The sequence below is a fragment of the Danio rerio genome, chromosome 12 (genome assembly GCF_052040795.2).
Source record: "Danio rerio strain M-AB ecotype USA chromosome 12, GRCz13ab, whole genome shotgun sequence".
Classification (NCBI taxonomy): domain Eukaryota; kingdom Metazoa; phylum Chordata; class Actinopteri; order Cypriniformes; family Danionidae; genus Danio; species Danio rerio.
This window is the reverse complement of record NC_141032.1, coordinates 27,196,922-27,216,679: the sequence shown is the minus strand read 5'-3', so window position 1 is coordinate 27,216,679 and position 19,758 is coordinate 27,196,922. Positions and strand designations below refer to the sequence as shown.

Below are 19,758 nucleotides of genomic sequence, written 5' to 3'. Positions count from 1 at the left end.
GAATGATTTTGATTGAGACTTCAACAGCTTTATTAGATAATTTTTTTTTCCGAAGAAGCCAAAACTGTTCCCAATCTATGTCATCAAATATAGGCTATTATTCAAAAAAAACTATGCAAGCAAGTAAAGATAACTGTAACAACCAAGCTTACAACAAGATAGCAATGTTTGTCGTCATTTTAGCTCCGCCCCGTTTGCCTTTGACCCTCCCGGCGCGCCTGTGCTGTGGCGGGAGATTCCAGCATGGCGGTGCAACCTAAACAGAATCTGTCTATGGACAGCGCGTCTGAACATGGATTCCTCAATTTTTACTTTTCGATGTCCGACAAACCAGACACCACGGTGCGAGTGTTTGATAGAAACGATTACTATACTGTGCACGGGAAAGATGCGATTTTTGCAGCTAAAGAGGTTTTCAAGACTAATGGAGTCATCAAAAATCTGGGTTCAGGTTAGTGATCCGCTTATAAATTGTTACACAATAGTCATTATCTCTTTAAAGATATCATCAACTATGTCTTCCAGTTGTGCAGATTTATGTGTTTTTGTGAAGTATCGTAATTTACGTTATTGTATGTTATATAAGTGTTGTTTTTATTCTTATTAATTCAGGGAACAGGAGGTTGGAAAGTGTGGTCCTCAGTAAGATGAACTTTGAGTCATTTGTGAGGGATTTGCTGCTGGTTAGACAATACCGGGTGGAGGTTTACAAGAACGCCAGTAAGAGCAGCAAAGAGCATGACTGGCAAATCGCTTTCAAGGTACAGTATCAAATGTCCTCTTTCATTAACCATTCTTTTATAAAATTGAGTTAAAGTTGTGATTATATTGGTAAATTAGTTCATTTTGGTACAGTGACAACTTGTGACAGGCTACTGTAAATAATGGCTCAGAAATCCCATGTAAGAATGACTTCAGCACAACGTTAGCGCTATTTATCTTACTGTGATTGATGCTGTAATTTGATAGCCAGTGGCTGCTAATATGAGTTCACTATTTAGAGTTTGCAAAGAATGCTTTTCTGAAGTTATATTATAAAGGGAAAAGTCTAAATGTGTGATTATAAAACCAACCTTCTCAATTTTCCTAAATATGGATTGGCCTATTATTGTAGCTTTACTAAGGAAGCATTAGTCATATAAAACAATCATAGTTTTTCTTTTTCGCAGACTTCAACAGTGTAAAAATTTTGTCGGTTCTGTCAGTTTTGTCTATCCAATTTGATCTTTATTTTGTGTTTTCTAGTGGATTCGAGTCAGGTGATTAAGCCATTCTACAGCTTGTTTTTTTTTTTTTTTTTTTTTTTTTTTTTTTTTTTTTTTTTTGAACCATTTGAGATTTTTCTTGGCTGTGTTTTGGATCATTGTCTTGCTGAAATGTCCACCCTAGTTTAATCTTCATCATTCTGCTTGTGTAGATGTTGGACTGAAGTAGCTGTTATTAATTTACTATGACAAAGGGCAGAGGGTTGCTAAATAACTTCTAAGAGATTTCAGCTGCTGTCTGGGCTTTCACTGCCTTTCTATGTCCCCCTTTCTTCATATGTTCAATACTTTTTTTTTTTCCAGATTTCGTTTTATTACACATAACTTAATTTGTAAACTAATTAGATTTGTTTTCTTTTCATATGTATTTCTTTGGTAATCAACATCTAGTGAAAATTTCAAGTCAATGGCACCTTTAGAAATATGTTTTTCTGAGTGATGATGAAAATGGTGACATGTTGAATACTTATTTCCCCACTGGATATGTATGTTTATGTATGTATGTTGTGTATGTAGGGAGAAAGTGAGATCTTGTCTGTTATTAGTGAAAGTGGAAAAACATGAAAGTCGAATGTTTAAATACTTTTACCACGTTATTACCATATTTACACATTTTGGTTAATTAAAAATATTCAAAGAGATTTAAAACTTGGTTTTCATCAAAAAACATAGCATCACCATAGGCAAGGCAAGTTTATTTATATAGCACATTTCATACACAGTGGCAATTCAAAGTGCTTTACTTAAACAGGAATAAAAGAGACAAGTTTAGGAACATAAAATGCAGACAATAAAAATTATTAAAAACAGATAGAAACAAATTAAAATGAGTTAAAATAGGCTATAAAAGAATGAAAAAGAAAATGAAAAACATAATAGTGCGATCTGTCGGACGTAGCACAGTGCTCATACAGTAAAGGCACAGCTAAACAGATGTGCTTTCAGACTGAACCATAACTCAGCCATAGATTGAGTTATTAGTATATAATAATATAAATTACTTTACATATACTTTACCATGTTATTACTGCATTTACATTTTTATTAATGTATTTTTAAGGTAAATAAGGTTAATAAATGTAACCTTTGTAAAATAAAAATAAATCTATCGGTCAAAATGATCCTTTGGGCTAATTACTTTTCTCTATCCATCAACTGACCAACCGGCTTGATAACTTACCTAATTACTTACTTACTTACCTACCTAATTACTTGCCTAATAATTTACCTAATTACTTGCCTACTTACCTAATTACTTCATTACTTACTTGCCTTCTTACCTACTTATTTACCTATTACCTGTCTATTTACTTGCCTACTTACCTACTTATTTGCCTAATTATTTACCTCATAACCTAATATCTTACTTACCTACTTACTTACCTGATTATTGTCTTACCTACTTACTTGCCTAATTACTTACTAACCAAAGCATGCTGTGGTCACACTAGAGTTTGTGTGTGCCAAATTCAGCGAAAATGTGCGGGATTAAACAAGATGATAAAGCAAGCGGTTGCTCCATGTTTTAAATTTCTGTCCAGAGAGGTCATGTTATAATCCTCGATAGGTCTCACGCAGTCAAGTGATGAGATTTCGCATGGTCAAAGTTCACTAAGCTTGAACTTTGCACTGCAGCGACCTGCGAAACTTGATGCATGACCTTGCGTTTCCGGTCTGACGCATTCGCATGAGTATAAATGGAAGTCTATGGGGAGAAAAGTTCTGTGTGACCGCAGCTTTACTTACTTGCCTACCTAATTACTTACCTAATTACTTGCCTACTTACTTGCATACCTACTTAATTGCCTATATACTTACCTAATAAAGCTGCGGTCACACTAGAGTTTGTGTGTGTGAAATTCTGTCGTATGGCGCTGCGAAAAGGGGCGGGAATAAACAAGTTTATTAGGCATTAAAAAAAGCGAGCGATTGCTCCATGTTTTAAATTTCTGTCCAGAGAGGTCATGTTTTGATCCTCGGTTGGTCTCACACAGTCAAGTGATGCGATTCGCAGGTCAGAGTTCACCATCTTGAACTTTGCACTGCAGCAACCTGCGAAACTTAACGCATGATCTAGCGTTTCCGGTCTGACGCATTTGCGTGCGTATGAATGGAAGTCTTTAGGATGAAAAGCCCAGTTTGACTGCAGCTTGACTTACCTACTTAATTGCCTATACACTTACCTAATGACTTACCTGATTACATACCTAATTACTTACCTAAGTACTTACCTACCTACTTGCATACCTACTTACTTGCCTACCTGCTTACTTTCCTACTTACCTAATTACTTATTTACCTACTTGCGTACCTGTCTGCTTACCTACTTACTTATTTACTTACCTACTTTCCTACTTACTTTTTATGCATCTCTTCTAGGTCAAAACTAACTTAAATCATTATGAGGGCTAAATGAACTTTTCCTGCATTTACCTGGTGTTTGTTTTGTATTTAGGCATCTCCAGGAAACCTTACTCAGTTTGAGGAGATTCTGTTTGGCAGTGGCGGAGGGCCTGCTGAGGGTGCTGTCGGTGTGGTGGGTGTTCGTCTTGGCACTGGCACTGATGGCCAGCGTGTTGTCGGTGTTGGTTATGTGGACAGTACCCTCAGGAAACTTGGTGTGTGCGAGTTCCCTGATAACGATCAGTTCTCCAACCTGGAGGCTCTACTTGTGCAAATCGGCCCCAAAGAGTGTGTGCTTCCTGCAGGAGATTCAGGAGGAGACCAGGGCAAACTTAAACAGGTGACTTTTAATATATACTGTGTTTAAAAATTAAACAAGATGGTGATTGGTTGTCAATGTTTTTGTTATCGTTTTTTATACTTACAACAAACATTTATTTTTGTAATTAATATAAACATAAAAAACAGTTAATGTTACACTTAATCTTAAAAAAATGCTCTGGTAATTTTTTTTTAAGACACTTTGTAAGCTTTTTTTTTTTTTACATTTTTAAAAGCGTTCAGTAGTCTTCATAATATCATCATATGTTTTAAAGGAACAGTTCTTATTGTTTATTTTAAAACATTTATGCTGCTTAATACTTTTGTGTAAACCATGATACACTACAATCTAAATCTATGTTAATAAAAAATAAACATGACTTGAAAGGAAAATGATTCTTTAAAGTAGAAAGCATTCAATACTAAAAGTTAAGACTTTATTTTTTATAATGTAATAATGCTACAAGTAATTCAAGAGCTATTTCAAATTTAAAAGTATTATTTTAAATTTATTGTTTTAAACTGTAGAATGCTGAAAAATATATGAGATTCCCACTGAGCACCAATTTAACATATTACAAGGATTTCTGAGAAATAACTGCTAAGAAAATAGTGTATTAGCGATACCTTACTTATAGGAGGTGAATACTTAGTTTTAATTTAACGATAGAACATTTTACAATGTTTTTAATAAAATAAATAAATACCATTGGCAAGCATAAAAAATAAACATCATAAATCTGAATGTTTTGCATCCTTTGACATGTAGTATATCTATAATCATGCTTAATAAATACTTGTGGTTGTTGATGATTCAGGTGGTGCAGCGTGGTGGCATTCTCCTCACAGACAGGAAGAAGTCAGAGTTCACAACTAAAGACATTGTGCAGGATCTGAATCGGCTACTGAAGGCCCGTAAAGGAGAGACTGTGTCCAGCGCTGCCCTGCCTGAGATGGAGAAAAAGGTTTGGGGATCTGCCACTAGTGAAAGGAGAAACTATGCTTTTCAAAGCTTCAAAACAATTGAACGAAAAGATTTCTTTTTTGAAGCTTTTGAAACATCGTGTCCAAGGGACACCTGGTGGTCATAACATTTAAATGCAGAAAACCCTCAGGCAAAATGTGTTAGAATTGACTTTTTCAAACATTGCAAGCTTTTAAATTAAAAGTATAATATATAAATGCACTTAGCCTAAATTTCCCTAATTTCTCTAATTTCATCAAATATTAAGTGTCCTTAATAGCATGTGTACAACCCAACCCGACTATTAACCATTCCTTTTCATTTTACAAATGTCGCATCAAAACATCTACAGAATAATAAAATTGATCAGTGATTAGGTAAAAACTAAATCTTAAAACTATAAAAACTAAAAAAATCTTAGAACTATATTTCGAAGCTTACCAAAAAATTTAAAACTGTAAAGATGTGACAACCTTTTTTACTGAAATCATGTGATCCTGCAGATTTGCTTTGCTCAGAAACAACTGATTCAATGCTAAAGATTCATTAAGGTTTTGAAGCTTCAGAATGCAGCATTTGCAACCCATTTAAAAATCAGTGTTCAGTTTGAGGGGGTTTTGCCTGGAGATTTAATCATAATATCACCTTTTCAGATTGCAATGTCTTGCTTAGAAGCAGTCATCAAATACCTGGAGCTTCTCGCAGATGAGGCCAATTTTGGGTCTTTCAAGATGACCACCTTTGACCTCAACCAGTACATGCGCCTGGATAATGCTGCTGTACAGGCTCTCAATCTCTTTCAGGTTAGTGCTCATTTAAAAACGAGAAATAGGCCATTTCTTCAGCCAAGGCTACAATCTATACTTTGCTTCTGTTATTTCTCAGGGTTCCTCTGATGATGCTACAGGCACTCACTCTCTGGCTGGACTTCTGAACAAATGTCGGACTCCACAAGGACAGCGACTGGTCAACCAATGGATCAAACAGCCTCTCATTGACAAAAACAAGATAGAAGAAAGGTGAGACTTTTGACACAAGCTCATTTAAGTGTGTATTAATCCATGGTTTATGTAATAGTAATGTCTTTTTAAGACCTCTGTAATATAGTCTTTATATTTAAGTGATATTTCAAATGATTGTGCACAGATACATAAATCAAAATGTTGTTATGCGTGTTATAAATAATGTACTTTTTTCCCATAATGAGACCCTTTATTTTAAAAGTGGATGTCATTTAAAAAGAAATGCGTTTATAACTGAATTTATGTTAATGTAGTCAATATGGCATAAGTTTTGAAATCTGTAACATTATATAAGATTTGCGTTAAATCAAGTAACATTCTGCTGCTATACATAACTATTGTAATAATAAAATAGACCTGATACTGATCGTACTGATCTGATTATTAACGTTATTGAAATTAAAGCAAAAAGGAGCTCACTCACTGATTCTGACTGGACAACTTTTGTTGCTATTGTTATGCTCAATATACTTGTATATCAGTACGATAATAGTTATATAATTAGTACAATACAATTAGTATAATAACGATTGCAGTGATTTTGATTGTTTACATTTACAATTTCACATCATGGATAGTTTCCTGATCAAACCTCTGAATTGCAATCATAATGAAATCTTTACTTCAGTTTCACAGCATAATTTAAGATATCGTTTCCTCTTTGAATCGAACTTTTGTAACATACAATGAGACTATACCTTTGCTTGTACATGCTTAGACTGGACCTTGTGGAGACATTTGTGGAGGACTCGGAGCTAAGGAAAAGTTGTCAAGAGGATCTACTTCGTCGCTTTCCTGACTTAAATCGGATGGCAAAGAAGTTCCAGCGTCAGAGCTCCAATTTACAGGACTGTTACCGGGTCTATCAATCTGTGGGGCAACTGCCCAATGTGGTGCTGGCACTGGAGAGATACAGTGGTAAGCAAAACAACAACTTTATCAATAATCGACAACATTAAGCCTGAGAATCCTTATAGTTTTAAGGTTTAATTCACTCATCAAGGATTCTTTCTTGACTTGTTTGACTTTCTTTCGTTTATTGAACTGAAAGAAAGATATTCTGAAGAATGTTGGAAACAAGCAGCCAATGACGTCCATTGTATCTTTTGTTCCTACTATGAATGTCAATGGCTGTTTTTATCCGATATTCTTCAGAATATCTTGAGGTTGTTTAGTCAGTAGTAAAAAGTAATCTGTAAGTTTAAAAAAACGAATTAACTATTTTTCTTTTTGGGTGAACTATCCCTTAAAGCCGGGGTCCAAACTCGGTCCTGGAGGGCCAGTGTGCGGGAGAGTTTAGCTCCAACTTGCTTCAACACAGCTGCCAGGAAGTTTCTTGTATATCTAGTAAGAGCTTGATTAGTTGGTTGTAGCTAAACTCTCCAGGGCCGAGTGTGAAAACCCCTGCCTTAAAGAAACGATGCTTTTTATGGGACAACATGAGTGATTTTAATCTGTTAACAGCGGTGTAAAGTTACAAATACTCAAATGACTGTAATTGAGTATTTATTTTTCCTCAGGAATTGCAGTTTTAAAATGTGAAGTGTTAAAAGGGTCCACAAGATGATGTCAAATCTTTATGCTCAATGACCCATGATGACTGAAGTTGCCAAATTACCTTGAACAAAAACTACATGCACTACAGAATATTACTTTTTCACACACATGCAAACACATGCATGTAAACACATAAGCCATTCACAGCGTAACACTCACTACTCTTGAGTACTTTTAAAATGGTTACGTTTTACTCATACTTGCGGTACAATTTAAAACAGATAATTTACTTGCGCTACATTTTTGGGCAAGTTATGTTACTTTTACTTGAGTGATTTTTCAGTACTCTTTCCACCACTCTGTGTTAACAGGAAAACATCAGGTCCTCCTGCATGCAGCATTCATCTCTCCACTAAACGACCTCATCTCAGACTTCTCCAAATTTCAGGAGATGATTGAAACCACACTTGACATGAACCAGGTCTGCTCTTGTCTTCTATCTTAGGGTTTTGCTTCTGTTTACATTTTATTCACTTATACAACAACCATTTGCTTTTATAAAACAAAGAAAACTAGTGTATTGCACTTTCATCTCAGTCTGTATTTCAGTAGAAATGTCATTGAAATACAAACTAAGTCAGAATGAAAAAAGTATTCTGTTTTGTTGGCAGATCATTTAGGGTATTGATAAGGTGTTCGTAAAATTTGCACAACGGACTGACATTTCCACATCCCTAAATAGGACACTGCACAAAATGAAAAGTGATTGGTTTGTTAAACTGTCACTCTTGTAGCATCATGGGTGGTCCTTGACCATACATAGCAGACAAATTGTCCAGACTTCAGACCTGATGGCTATAGAAGACTTAAGTGCAGCGTGATAAACAGGCTTTGAGAACAATCTGTTGTCTAATCTTTCTAATACTGTTGTGTTATTGTCCAGGTTGAGCATCACGAGTTTCTGGTGAAACCTTCCTTTGATCCAACTTTGAGTGATCTCAGGGAAAACATGGATCGTTTGGAGAAAGCCATGCAGGCTGCCTTGAGCAGCGCAGCTCGGGAGCTTGGTAACTGAACCTAGTTTGCATTCCTGTTTAAGCATTTTGATATTAATCTTCTTGCATCTTTCTTTTTTTTCATTTGTTGATCTGTGATTTAGGGTTGGAAGCAGCCAAGACTGTAAAGCTTGAATCCAATGCACAAATTGGTTATTTTTTCCGAGTTACGTGCAAAGAAGAAAAGAGTCTTCGCAACAACAAGAAATTCACTACTTTAGACGTTCAGAAGAATGGAGTACGTTTCACTAATAGGTAAGAGAAATGTTGTATGAAATGTTTAACCCTTACAAGATTTAAAGGTCCCATGAAATTAAAATTTGATTTTTTTTAGATGTTAATATTGGTATTGTTAGTTTTTTAGGACATCTAGAAGCTAGTGCACAGCAAGAAATTTGCAATTAGAACAAAAATCTGATGCAAACATGTAAGGTTTGTAGTTTGTAACTTCCAACTAAATGCATCAACGATTTTACTCACGTCAACTTATACTTCAGTTTCTCATCAAATTGTGACCAACCAAATGTTCTCTAATATCTGACATGCCCCGCCCCCTTCAAGACGCTTCACATTTGATCCACTTGAGCTCAACCACTCGCTGGCAAAGGGGTGATAAAATAAAACGCTATTGGCTGTTTAAAAAGGGAAAGAACTACACTATCTCCCACACTTTCTTCATGTTTCGTATGAGATTAGGTCAAACATCAAATAAAGTTGCACATTTCAAAGCTCTTCACAGGACTTTTAATACTTCTGCAGCTGCATGAGTTTTTTAATGTGACCATTATTTAGAATGCATTGCTAAAGTTTCCATGATTAATGTATTTATTGTGTTTGGATTTTTTTTTTACTTTTTTTGCAAATATTGACAAACCTTTTAATTACATTATGAAATATATCATATTCCCATTCACAAATATGTATAAGAATGTGTATTTCTTTGTTTAAACGGCTTAATAAGGATATTTTTTTGATATGTGAATGGTGATGGGCACCATCATGATAATTTACGCTGCAGGAGAGATCAGAACTGCTGGATTATATTAATTTATGGAACATGAGTGGCTGATTAACTTAAAGAGCAATAAAGTAAATGTTCTAGTGACATAAACGGTGTATCTGAAGTGAAAAAAGCACATCGTCCAGCTATATTTCAATCTAATTATTACTCTCCATAGACAGCGTGGATTTTACACATCGTTAGTGTTGTTTTTCTACTTATGTGAAAACACTGATAAATTGTGATTGACAAGCACCATGCTTCTCTTTCCATGTCTCAGCACAAGTAAGAAATTTTGACTTCAGCAGTTGATGACGTGTGTTCTGAACATATTAATCACACCATTGTGATGTAAGGTTACATATTGATTCAACCAGGGACTAGCTTTATAAATGATGGACCTGTGTCTGTTTTGTAGTAAGCTTAGCTCGTTGAATGAAGAATACACAAAAAGCAGAGAAGAGTATGAAGAGGCTCAGAATGCCATCGTCAAGGAAATCATCAGCATTGCTGCAGGTGAGCTATTTATTAATGTTCACTGTAGTTTTAGATTTTTTTTGGCTTTAATTATAAATAAGGAACGTTATGGATTCAGTATGTCACTATGATAGTTAAAACATAAATGGAAAGTTTCATTTTACAAGTTGTTGGTGACACTTTTTTTTCACTAGAACATTAAAGGAGGTATTTACCTGAAATTGTTTCGTGGTTATTAATAAAACTCAAGTCCATGACCTCTGGCACTTTGAGAGTCAAAAAAAAAAAAACATTTAGGCACAACCAATTCAATATCAATATCTCCTGATTATGCTTTATTAAGCTAAATTAAATTTGATGTTAGCCTTTTTTTATCACATCAAACTGTTCTCAGTAATGCTTTAAAGGGCCATGAACACCCCCACCCCCTGTGTCAGCAGGGTGTTTTCACACCTCTAGTTTGAAAAAGGTTGGGAAAGTGGGTGAATCCAGCTTTGTTTAGGTGGGAGTGTTGAGTGGTGAAAGAGAGAAGGCTTTGGATGAAAAAGGGAGTTTTATTACCAGGGTCCCGCGGGGTCTTAAAAAGTGTTAGTCTTAAATTGAAAAATCGAAATTTATGGCTTTAAAAAGTGTTACATTTGCTGTTCTAGGTCTTAAATATTTTTGCACAGGTCTTATTTTTGCGATGTCCATGTAACGCTACATCTAATGCTCATTTTAATTTTTTTTGTTGTTGTTGCTAGGTTTTTGGGGTGTTGTAGTTCTTTATTTCACTAGTCCAATTGTAATTCGCGGTATTACAACTACAAAAAGGTCAACTTGCAATAGCCAATCAGCTTTCTTTTATTAAACTCAGTGCGCGCGGCGAATGTGACATCATCGCTGTGTTTGCGGAAGTTCGCTTTGAGTGCGCGCAACATGATTTCGGCTGGCAGAGTATGCCGTTATTTCACTGACAAATGTCGCAAGCGCAGTTTTATAAGTCGGGAGCGCTGTAATACGAAAGAGCGAATCTCTGTTCATGTTTCCTTTGTTCATGGACAAAACTGCTTGCCAGCTCTCAAAACACTGGCTGCTCACGTGCGAATGATCTGCTCTCGCTCTGTCGGACTCCTTTCGTGCTTTTGCTCTCCAGAGATGCTTCAGCATACTGTAGTATTAAGAATAGTGAACTGATAAAATGAAATACAGTGTAGTTTTACTACAGTAAAGTGTGTTGAATTGTTGAAAAATATACCCTATATTGTAAAAAAAAAAAACTAAAGCACTGGGTAGTTCGTTTTTAATACACTTGTTGTGTTACCATAGCAACTGTAGTATTACCACAACAGAGTAATTAAAGTACTTTACTGTACTTTACAAAACACTGTACAGCAGACACTAGTTCACTTTATTTTAGTGATAAAATGGGATTGATAGTGGGATTTATTTGAAGAGTAAATAGTACAGTAGGCTATAATACCTAATCAAGTTTTTACCTATTTTCTATCACAGTTACATTTCTGCTTGCCAGAATGACCAATAATTATTGGCTAGAAATTGCAACAGCCATGGGAAAGGAGGAAAGTTTTTGTAAAACTTTGGAAAAACCTGAGGGATAAGCTTGTTAAAACAACAAAAAAGAGGCCCCCAAAAACAACTACAATGATAATGATTATCTTTTTATTCGTCTGATTTTACTTTCTGTTTTTTTGGACCGCCCCCTGTCATTTAAAAAAAAAATATATCTATGGTGAACGTGTCAAGTATAAAAGCTTTAATCCGTTTCGTGAGTTGTGTGATGCGGTGCCAGGTGAAAGTATAAATCTGCATTAGGATGTTTGTTTTTTCTGTAGTTCAATGGTGCATTTAACCTGACTTTAGTATTGTTCAATTTAAATAACTTTATTTTACCTCTAATTTTGTGCTTTTATATTTTCTCTCGCGTGTTTTTGATATTGCGATATAGGTCTTAAATTTAATACTTAATGGTCTTAAAAAGGTCGTAAAAGGTCTTAAATTTGACATAATGATATCTGCAGAGACCCTGATTACGTGCACTACAGCAGATTTTCACACCGGCAACACAAACACAGATGCAGGGGATATAGACAGTGATTCAAGGAGCAGCATTTACAGCGGATCTGAGTGCTGTTTTGAAGTGGAGGATTTTTAGTCCATAATATTGTAGTGATATTTCTGTAAACTCAGTAACTAAATCATTTTGACTAGGTTATGTCTTTAAAAACTAAAAGTACTGCTGACGATACTAACTAACTTCTCCATCTGTATAAACATGAGCAGAGAACATTGATCACACACTTACCAAATCCGCAGACAGGACAATCAACACGAACTGAAACCGCATCCTTTTTAAAAGAAGACTTGTGGCAAATCCAGATTTCACCATCTCCAGATGTGAAAAGCTCTTTCTGCAAAAAATGCAAAAACAACCAATTTTCACTTGTTGGCTAAATATATTTGTCTTTATCGTGTTTTTAAAAGCGTTAATATGTAAAATAATAAAAATGCATTTTGGTGTTTCGTGACCCTTTAAAGGTGCAATAGGACATCTTGGACAATGCTAACGTTAGCCTGATAGCCCTGAAATCCCACCAAGCAAATTGCCATTCAAAACCAAGCCTAATGAATGCGCACTAGACAACATCACTACAATACATTATATAACATTCACCAAAGGGAAACTTTATACTACTGTTAGGGATTACAATACAAAACTTTAAAAAATAGGGTAGGTTGTTGATGTTTGCCTGCCATTATCAGTCTGAACTGCATCTGTGCATGCGTTAGTTTAATTGTCTGTAATCCATTTTGTACAAACAGGTTGCACTGCGGTATGCAATTACATATTTTGACTGGGTGTTAGGACAGCCTCGTAGCCATCGTAGTGTTCGGAACAAAAGCTTGGATTTGACAAACCTTTCTTGGTCCTACACCTTCCACATAATATTTAAAAATACATAGAAATATATGTGGACCACTTCATTTAATGTTTGCCATCAGGATGTAAAAAGAGTTTCAACTGCATAACAAAAATAGTTTGTAAAGACCTATTGCTTCTGTAATGTTGTTGGCACTTTGAGTATAAATAATGCACTTGTGTTTGTACCGTAGGTTATGTGGATCCAGTACAGACTCTGAATGAGGTGATCGCTCAGCTGGATGCAGTGTTAAGCTTCGCTGTGGTGTCACATGCTGCCCCAGTGCCTTTCATAAGACCAAAAATACTAGAGAAGGGTTCAGGGAGACTCGTTCTGAAGGCAGCAAGACATCCCTGTGTTGAAGCCCAGGATGAAGTGGCTTTCATTCCCAATGATGTCACCTTCATAAGAGGAGAGAAGATGTTTCATATCATCACAGGTGAGCTCTTTTTTTTATTGAAGGATTTGTTTTTTGGGATGTCAGCTTGTACACTTTTAATTGATCAATATTTGTTTTAATGAACGTTTGAGTTATCCTCAATTGTTTATCTTAATAATGCAAGACATGTCCATTTCAGTGGAACATTGTCACTGGTATAACAGCATGTGCAAATTACACTCAAAACATTAGCAATCCTACCTAGTGCAAAGGCTGGTTGGATCATTGAAAAGAAAGTCTTTAATAGACAAATGTATGATTAAATTCAATTAACATGCATAAAACATGTCAAGAGTGCTGTCTTAGATTTACACGGTGACAGCTAGTGAATGTGTGCATCCATATGAGCAAGTAGTTTTCCAAACTAAATAAAACACATGAGGAAAATCCCTTTATTCATATTTCATTAATCTTTACCTCACATGAATAACACTGCAATAGTTTATACACAGTAGTCAACAATTGAAGTGCATCAAAAAGGTTTTTCAATATTTTTATAATACAAGAAAGGGGGGTTGAATAGTTTTAGGATGAAAGGTTATGGTCCACTTCTAATGTTGACTAACAGTGTTACTTAAGTAATAGATTACAAGTTGGGAAAACTATGTACAACTATGGAAAATTGTAATTTGATTACATTACTAATTTTACTTAATGTAAAAAGTAATCAGATTTTTATGTAATAATAATAATAATAATACATTTTATTTATAATTCTCTTCTCTCAGATCTAAAGTAATTACAAAAACAGTAAATAACAACAAAGCACACTAAAACAATAAAGAATACAGTAAATTGTGAGAATAAAAAACATATCACAAATTAAAACAGTCCTAAAAAGATGACTTTTAAGCTTCTTGAAGCAGTCCAAGGAACCAGCATTCCTAGTGTTTGTGGGAAGAGGATTCCAAAGTTTGGTTGCACAGTAAGAGAATTTACAACGAGGCTGATACAGTGTAGAACCTGAAGTAGAGTGTAAACAGCGAGAGGTAGAATAAATAGATATCAAATCACAAACATAACCTTGAACAGAACCCTGAACCGCTTTATATATTAAAATCAATGTCTTAAATTCAATACAAGACTTAACGGGCAGCCAGTGAAGCTGTTGGAGTACAGGAGTAATGTGAGGCTAAGATGATGTTTGAGTCAACAAACGTGCTGGAGAATTTTGGATGTATTGTAAAATCTTGAGAGAACTAGATAATTACTAATGAGTTACTCTTTACTTTTAAAATATATAAAAAATACAAAATAAACTGCAGTTCTTTCAATAATTTACACTCACTGAATACCATAACAATGAGGTTTAACACAGAAGCTTGACAAAGATTTAAAGAGTTCACCCAAAACTTAAAATTCTCTCATCATTTATATAATCTTCACTTGTTCCAAACCTGTTTGACTTATTCTTTGTTTTTGTTTTGTTTTTTTTTACACAAAAGAAGACATTTACAGGTATCCAAAAAATGGATACATGTAATCATTGACATTCATTGTAGGAAAAACACGTAGCCTACTATGTCTGCTGTTGTGGTGACGAACTGTAAATGCTCAAATGTTGAATATGTGAAACCTGGAATGCGTGTACATATGGCTTTCAATATGGAACTATTGAATTGGAACTATCGAATGTACACGATACGTAAACAGCCCCATAAGCAGCTATGCTTCAGATTCTTTGAAGTTATCTTTATTCGCGATCTTGCACAAAATCCTTTTTAGCCTGTTTTGGCTGAGTTCGACTGCTGTGCTTTTGAGCACTGTTGTCCTCCTTGGCGATGAGTGTTGTCGTAGAACGCTTTCTGTTCAAGTTGCTGGTGGAGTTAAAAGCAGTCAAAAGTTCTTTAGAGACTGGACATAGACTGCAGATCACAGTAATACTTTTGTTTTTTTCGCTCCATGAAATTAAAGAAGCAAGCACTCTCGTCAGGAGCTAATTCATCTCACATTTAAAGCTCCAGGGTGTCTGCGAGGTCTTGAAGTCTTAAAATAACTTAAATTTCAAAAACAAAATTTTGGGCCTTCAAAAGTCTTAAATTTACTGAAATATTGAGTTGTAGGTCTTTAATCGTTTTAAACAGGTCCTCATTTTCCTATATCCAAGTAAAGCTACTCTATTGGACTGACACGCAATTACCAATTATCCATCTCAACTTTTTTTTTCTCAAAAAAAAAAAACAAGAAAAAAACAAGAAACAAAAAACAGCTAATAAACATTTTACAGCAAATTCTCCAAATTAAATTGCCTAAAATTATTTACAGAAGTACCGGCCCATTAGAAAAAATCCCTAAGGTTTAGCCCTGTATAAGTCTAATTTAATTTATAATGGCCTTAAAGTCCTTAAATTGACCTGAAGAAACCTGCAGAAACCCTAATGCTCATTAACTGATGTTGTAGCTGAAAACATGATTACAAAAAGCACTCTTTTGATGTTGGTAGGCAAGTAAGTTCATGGGATGAATGTACAAGTTGAGTTATGTGATGATTTACATTTACATTTACATTTCAGGTCAAGAGAGTTTTATTTATATTTTATGTTATATATATTTTTTTAGTTCTCGATCAATAATAATGCACATTGATTAATCGTTAGCATTCCAGGTTTTGGGTTATGAGTTCTTGCATTAAATGGAAGAGTCATGTATTTAATCATGTGGTTCTCGACCACGCTCCTGGAACAACCCCAACAGACACACCTGATCCATGTAAAACATGCAAAGGAAATTTGCAGAGTTGGAGGGGCTCTGGGAATGTGGTTGAAAACTTAAATTATAAGTGTTTTTCTTCTTGGTGTTTAGGTCCAAATATGGGTGGTAAATCTACCTACATCCGTCAAGTGGGTGTGATTGTGCTGATGGCACAGATTGGCTGTTTTGTGCCATGTGATGAGGCAGAGCTGAGCGTGGTGGACTGTGTTCTTGCTCGAGTAGGTGCGGGTGACAGCCAGATTAAAGGAGTGTCCACTTTTATGGCTGAGATGCTGGAGACAGCAGCTATTCTTCGGTTAGAAGTCAACTTTTTATTTTTTTAAGTGTTTTGAATTCCTTGTGTGCATCTTAACAATTTACACTTACAAAACATTGACATTCTGTTCCCTTTAAATTAACTTTTAAATTTGTCTTGATAACGGCTGCAGAACTCCCTGTGAGTGCATTTAATGTTTTATATTTTAACTTTTTAGGTCAGCCACTGAGGATTCTCTCATCATTATTGATGAATTGGGCAGAGGCACATCCACATATGATGGCTTTGGTCTGGCCTGGGCGATCTCAGAGTATATCGCCACCCGCCTCAAGTCCTTCTGCCTGTTCGCAACTCACTTCCATGAGCTGACGGCGCTGGCACAGCAGGTGCCCACTGTCCGCAACCTCCATGTCACCGCGCTGACCACAGACAGCACTCTTACCATGCTCTACAAGGTCAAAAAGGGTATGTGCCAGTTTAAACAAGTTTTGTGCATGGTGGTGTATAATGATTGGTGTGTAATGCTGAAACCCATCAAAAACAAACCAATATAGAAAGAACCTCTAAAGTTTGAATGTCAATATTTTGGGTCCATTTCACCACATGAATGCATCTTCTCTCAACAGATGATTTCGATTTTCAAGTAAATATGCAAATTTAACTTGAGTCACATCGACTAAAGCACTGACATAGGTTGCGTTAAATAAATCGTCAGATACACTGCATTTTTTTATTTACTTTACATTTTATTTGGTATTCAAATTATTTAATTTGCTGGCTGTAAAACATTACAAATGCACAAGGCGCGCTCCATAATTTCTTTTATTATAGGCTAAATGAATTTTATGAATTCTCTCTACCGTTTAGAACAAAACAAACAAAACGGCAATAAAAAAAGCAAACAGACACTTTTAAAGGAACATGGAGACAAAAAAGACATAATACAAGTGTCAGGTCACCAGATACAATCTTATTTACATTCGTATTTATTGTTTCTAAAATGTTGCTATATAAAATTTTGTTATTTGTTACGTGTCAGATCTACAGGCTCCAAACATATATAAAATAAAATTACCACAATGAAAAACAATGCATTTCTTCTCAGCCATTTACCCCAGTATGCAGAAATTTTATAAGCTTGTTGTCTGAAGTAAAATGTCAGTACTTCCATGTCATACACCTTTTTAACAATATACCATTCGCCTACAGATGGAGGATCTTCCTTGAGCCTTTTCTTTGTAATTACCATTTTGCTAGTTGTTAGTAGTGTGTTGAATCTATACATCATTTTTTTGTATTTCTGCAGGGTAAATTCCCAGGTACATAGTTTTAAAATTACATTCCAGATTCAATCTCATTATTGCAGTTATATCTTTATTTAAATCTTGTTATATATATATATAACAGTTCTATCTGGTTCTCAAATCTGATTGGCTGATAGTCGTGCAATATTCTGCAATATCCTACAGCCTCTTCACCCTTTGTGTGTTACTCCGCCCACATACAACCAGCAAAAAGCAGACACTACAGATCTAAAGTTTGAAAGATGCATGCTCAACTGTTTAACTGTCATCTTATGATTTGATTTCGAAAGAAAGTAGTTCCTCATACAAAAGGAGACTCTCCATGTTTGATTTTGTTTTTATATACACAATTATGCCGTCAAACTGTTGTATAAACGCAATATCACACTCGTAGCAGTGCGATATGGCTGTATATCGGCACTGGTTGTGGCACTAAGGCACTCTGCCTGCGGCCTCGTGGCAACGCACGCCTCCCACCAGTGCCGATATATACAGCCATATCGCACTGTTATACACACACACACACACACACACATATATACTGTATGAACATTGTACACATTTATAGACATCAAGCCTTATGTGTTACTGTAAGTTTAAAACATTTCCATTTCTCCACCATATCTATAGTAAATAGCCTAAATTGGCAACTTCACTGATTTATGGTTGCAAGGTTTCTAAATATTACGTGATACCTTTTTACCTACCTCTGAAGTGCTTAAAGCGTGACCCGTTTTTTTTTTTAGCTGGTCTGATATATGTGGTTGATTTGACTTAGGTGTGTGTGACCAGAGCTTTGGGATTCATGTGGCGGAGCTTGCTAGCTTCCCCAAACATGTAATTGCAAATGCGCGGGAGAAGGCTTTGGAGCTTGAAGAATTTCAAGACATCTCCAGTGTTGGGGAGGAAGCAGGGCCCAAAGCCAAGAAACGCTGCATGGAGAAACAGGTGAGAGGTGTTATTGAAAGAAACTTGGCATTTGCTGTGCAGCTCATTGGAGTTAATAAACTGATATATGCTGTCTTGTCAATTTACCCACAGGAGGGAGAGAAGATCATTGAGGCTTTTCTGGCTAAGGTTAAATCAATGCCTGTTGATGGGATGTCTGACAAGGCTGTCAAAGAGGAGCTGCGCAAACTCAAGGCAGAGGTCATCAGCCAAAACAATAGCTTCGTCAATGAGATAGTGTCACGCTCTGGCAAGGTCAAACTCAGTTCAGCCTGAGGGTTAGAAGTTCAACGTTTCTGTAAAACTGTTTGTGGCATAATGGAAATGGATACAATCTATAGTAGATTAGAAAAAAGGTTCCATTTTAATACTGTCTCTTTGGTTTCAGCTGTTGTTTTTTTGGGGGTTATATTGTAGACCACATTCTTGTGCGTTTTTCAACATAAATCATCCAACAGAGTAAATATTTTCTAAATCAGATTTGTGTGTGTGTGTGTGTGTTGTTGAGTACAATCTGAAATTTTGATAGCGATAATGTCGCCATCTAATGGATAACTTGAGAAAATGGATAAATTGGGGAACTTGTTATAGTTTTAAGAAAATAACCTGGGACCAAACTTGTTTGTTAAACTTTACATTTTGTGCTTGAGTCCAAATTCAAAGTCTAGAAGAAACCAAAAGGTTGTTTTTGTTCTTTATCCATGTTTTCATTGTATGAGAGGTAATTAGGGCAAATGGGTCTTAATGAAATGCATGACCTTTGAATGTCAACATGCGCATTGACAATATCTGTGCAGTCGTAATCACAATGGGCAATTTGATGTTGTAATGGTATTCTTGAATGCATATATGGGAACATTTGCCCCTTCTAGACTCATGAATCTTCAAATTAAAGATACACATTCAGACCTGCCACTTTAACATGATCAAATATCACATGTTTAGTTTAGATACTTTTGTTAGTTTTCATTCTGTAGTTCCAGGATTTTTAAACTAAGGTCTGAGGACTCTGGAGAGCTTAGAAGATATGAAAAACATTGTAAATATTGTATAAAAGATTTAAATTACAGAAAGAAATCTTTAAAAATCTATTATAGTAAGTAAATAAATTTAAATTAAGATAACAACTATAGTTGAGTAGGATAAAAATATGCAGAAACTTCCCACATAGTAT

At 35.4% G+C, this 19,758-nt stretch overlaps 1 protein-coding gene across 1 annotated transcript; it reads left to right on the top strand.

Annotated features, from left to right (window-relative positions):
• Positions 1-203: 203 nt before the first annotated feature.
• msh2 (mutS homolog 2 (E. coli)) lies at positions 204-19,062 on the top strand. The gene is given in 16 exon segments (NM_213524.1): positions 204-451; positions 613-761; positions 3,721-4,008; positions 4,808-4,954; positions 5,607-5,756; positions 5,839-5,972; positions 6,694-6,893; positions 7,844-7,953; positions 8,416-8,539; positions 8,632-8,782; positions 9,946-10,043; positions 13,119-13,364; positions 16,167-16,371; positions 16,550-16,797; positions 18,415-18,584; positions 18,678-19,062. Coding segments are annotated over 16 exon segments (2,811 nt in total). The 5' UTR covers positions 204-243; the 3' UTR covers positions 18,861-19,062.
• Positions 19,063-19,758: the final 696 nt, after the last annotated feature.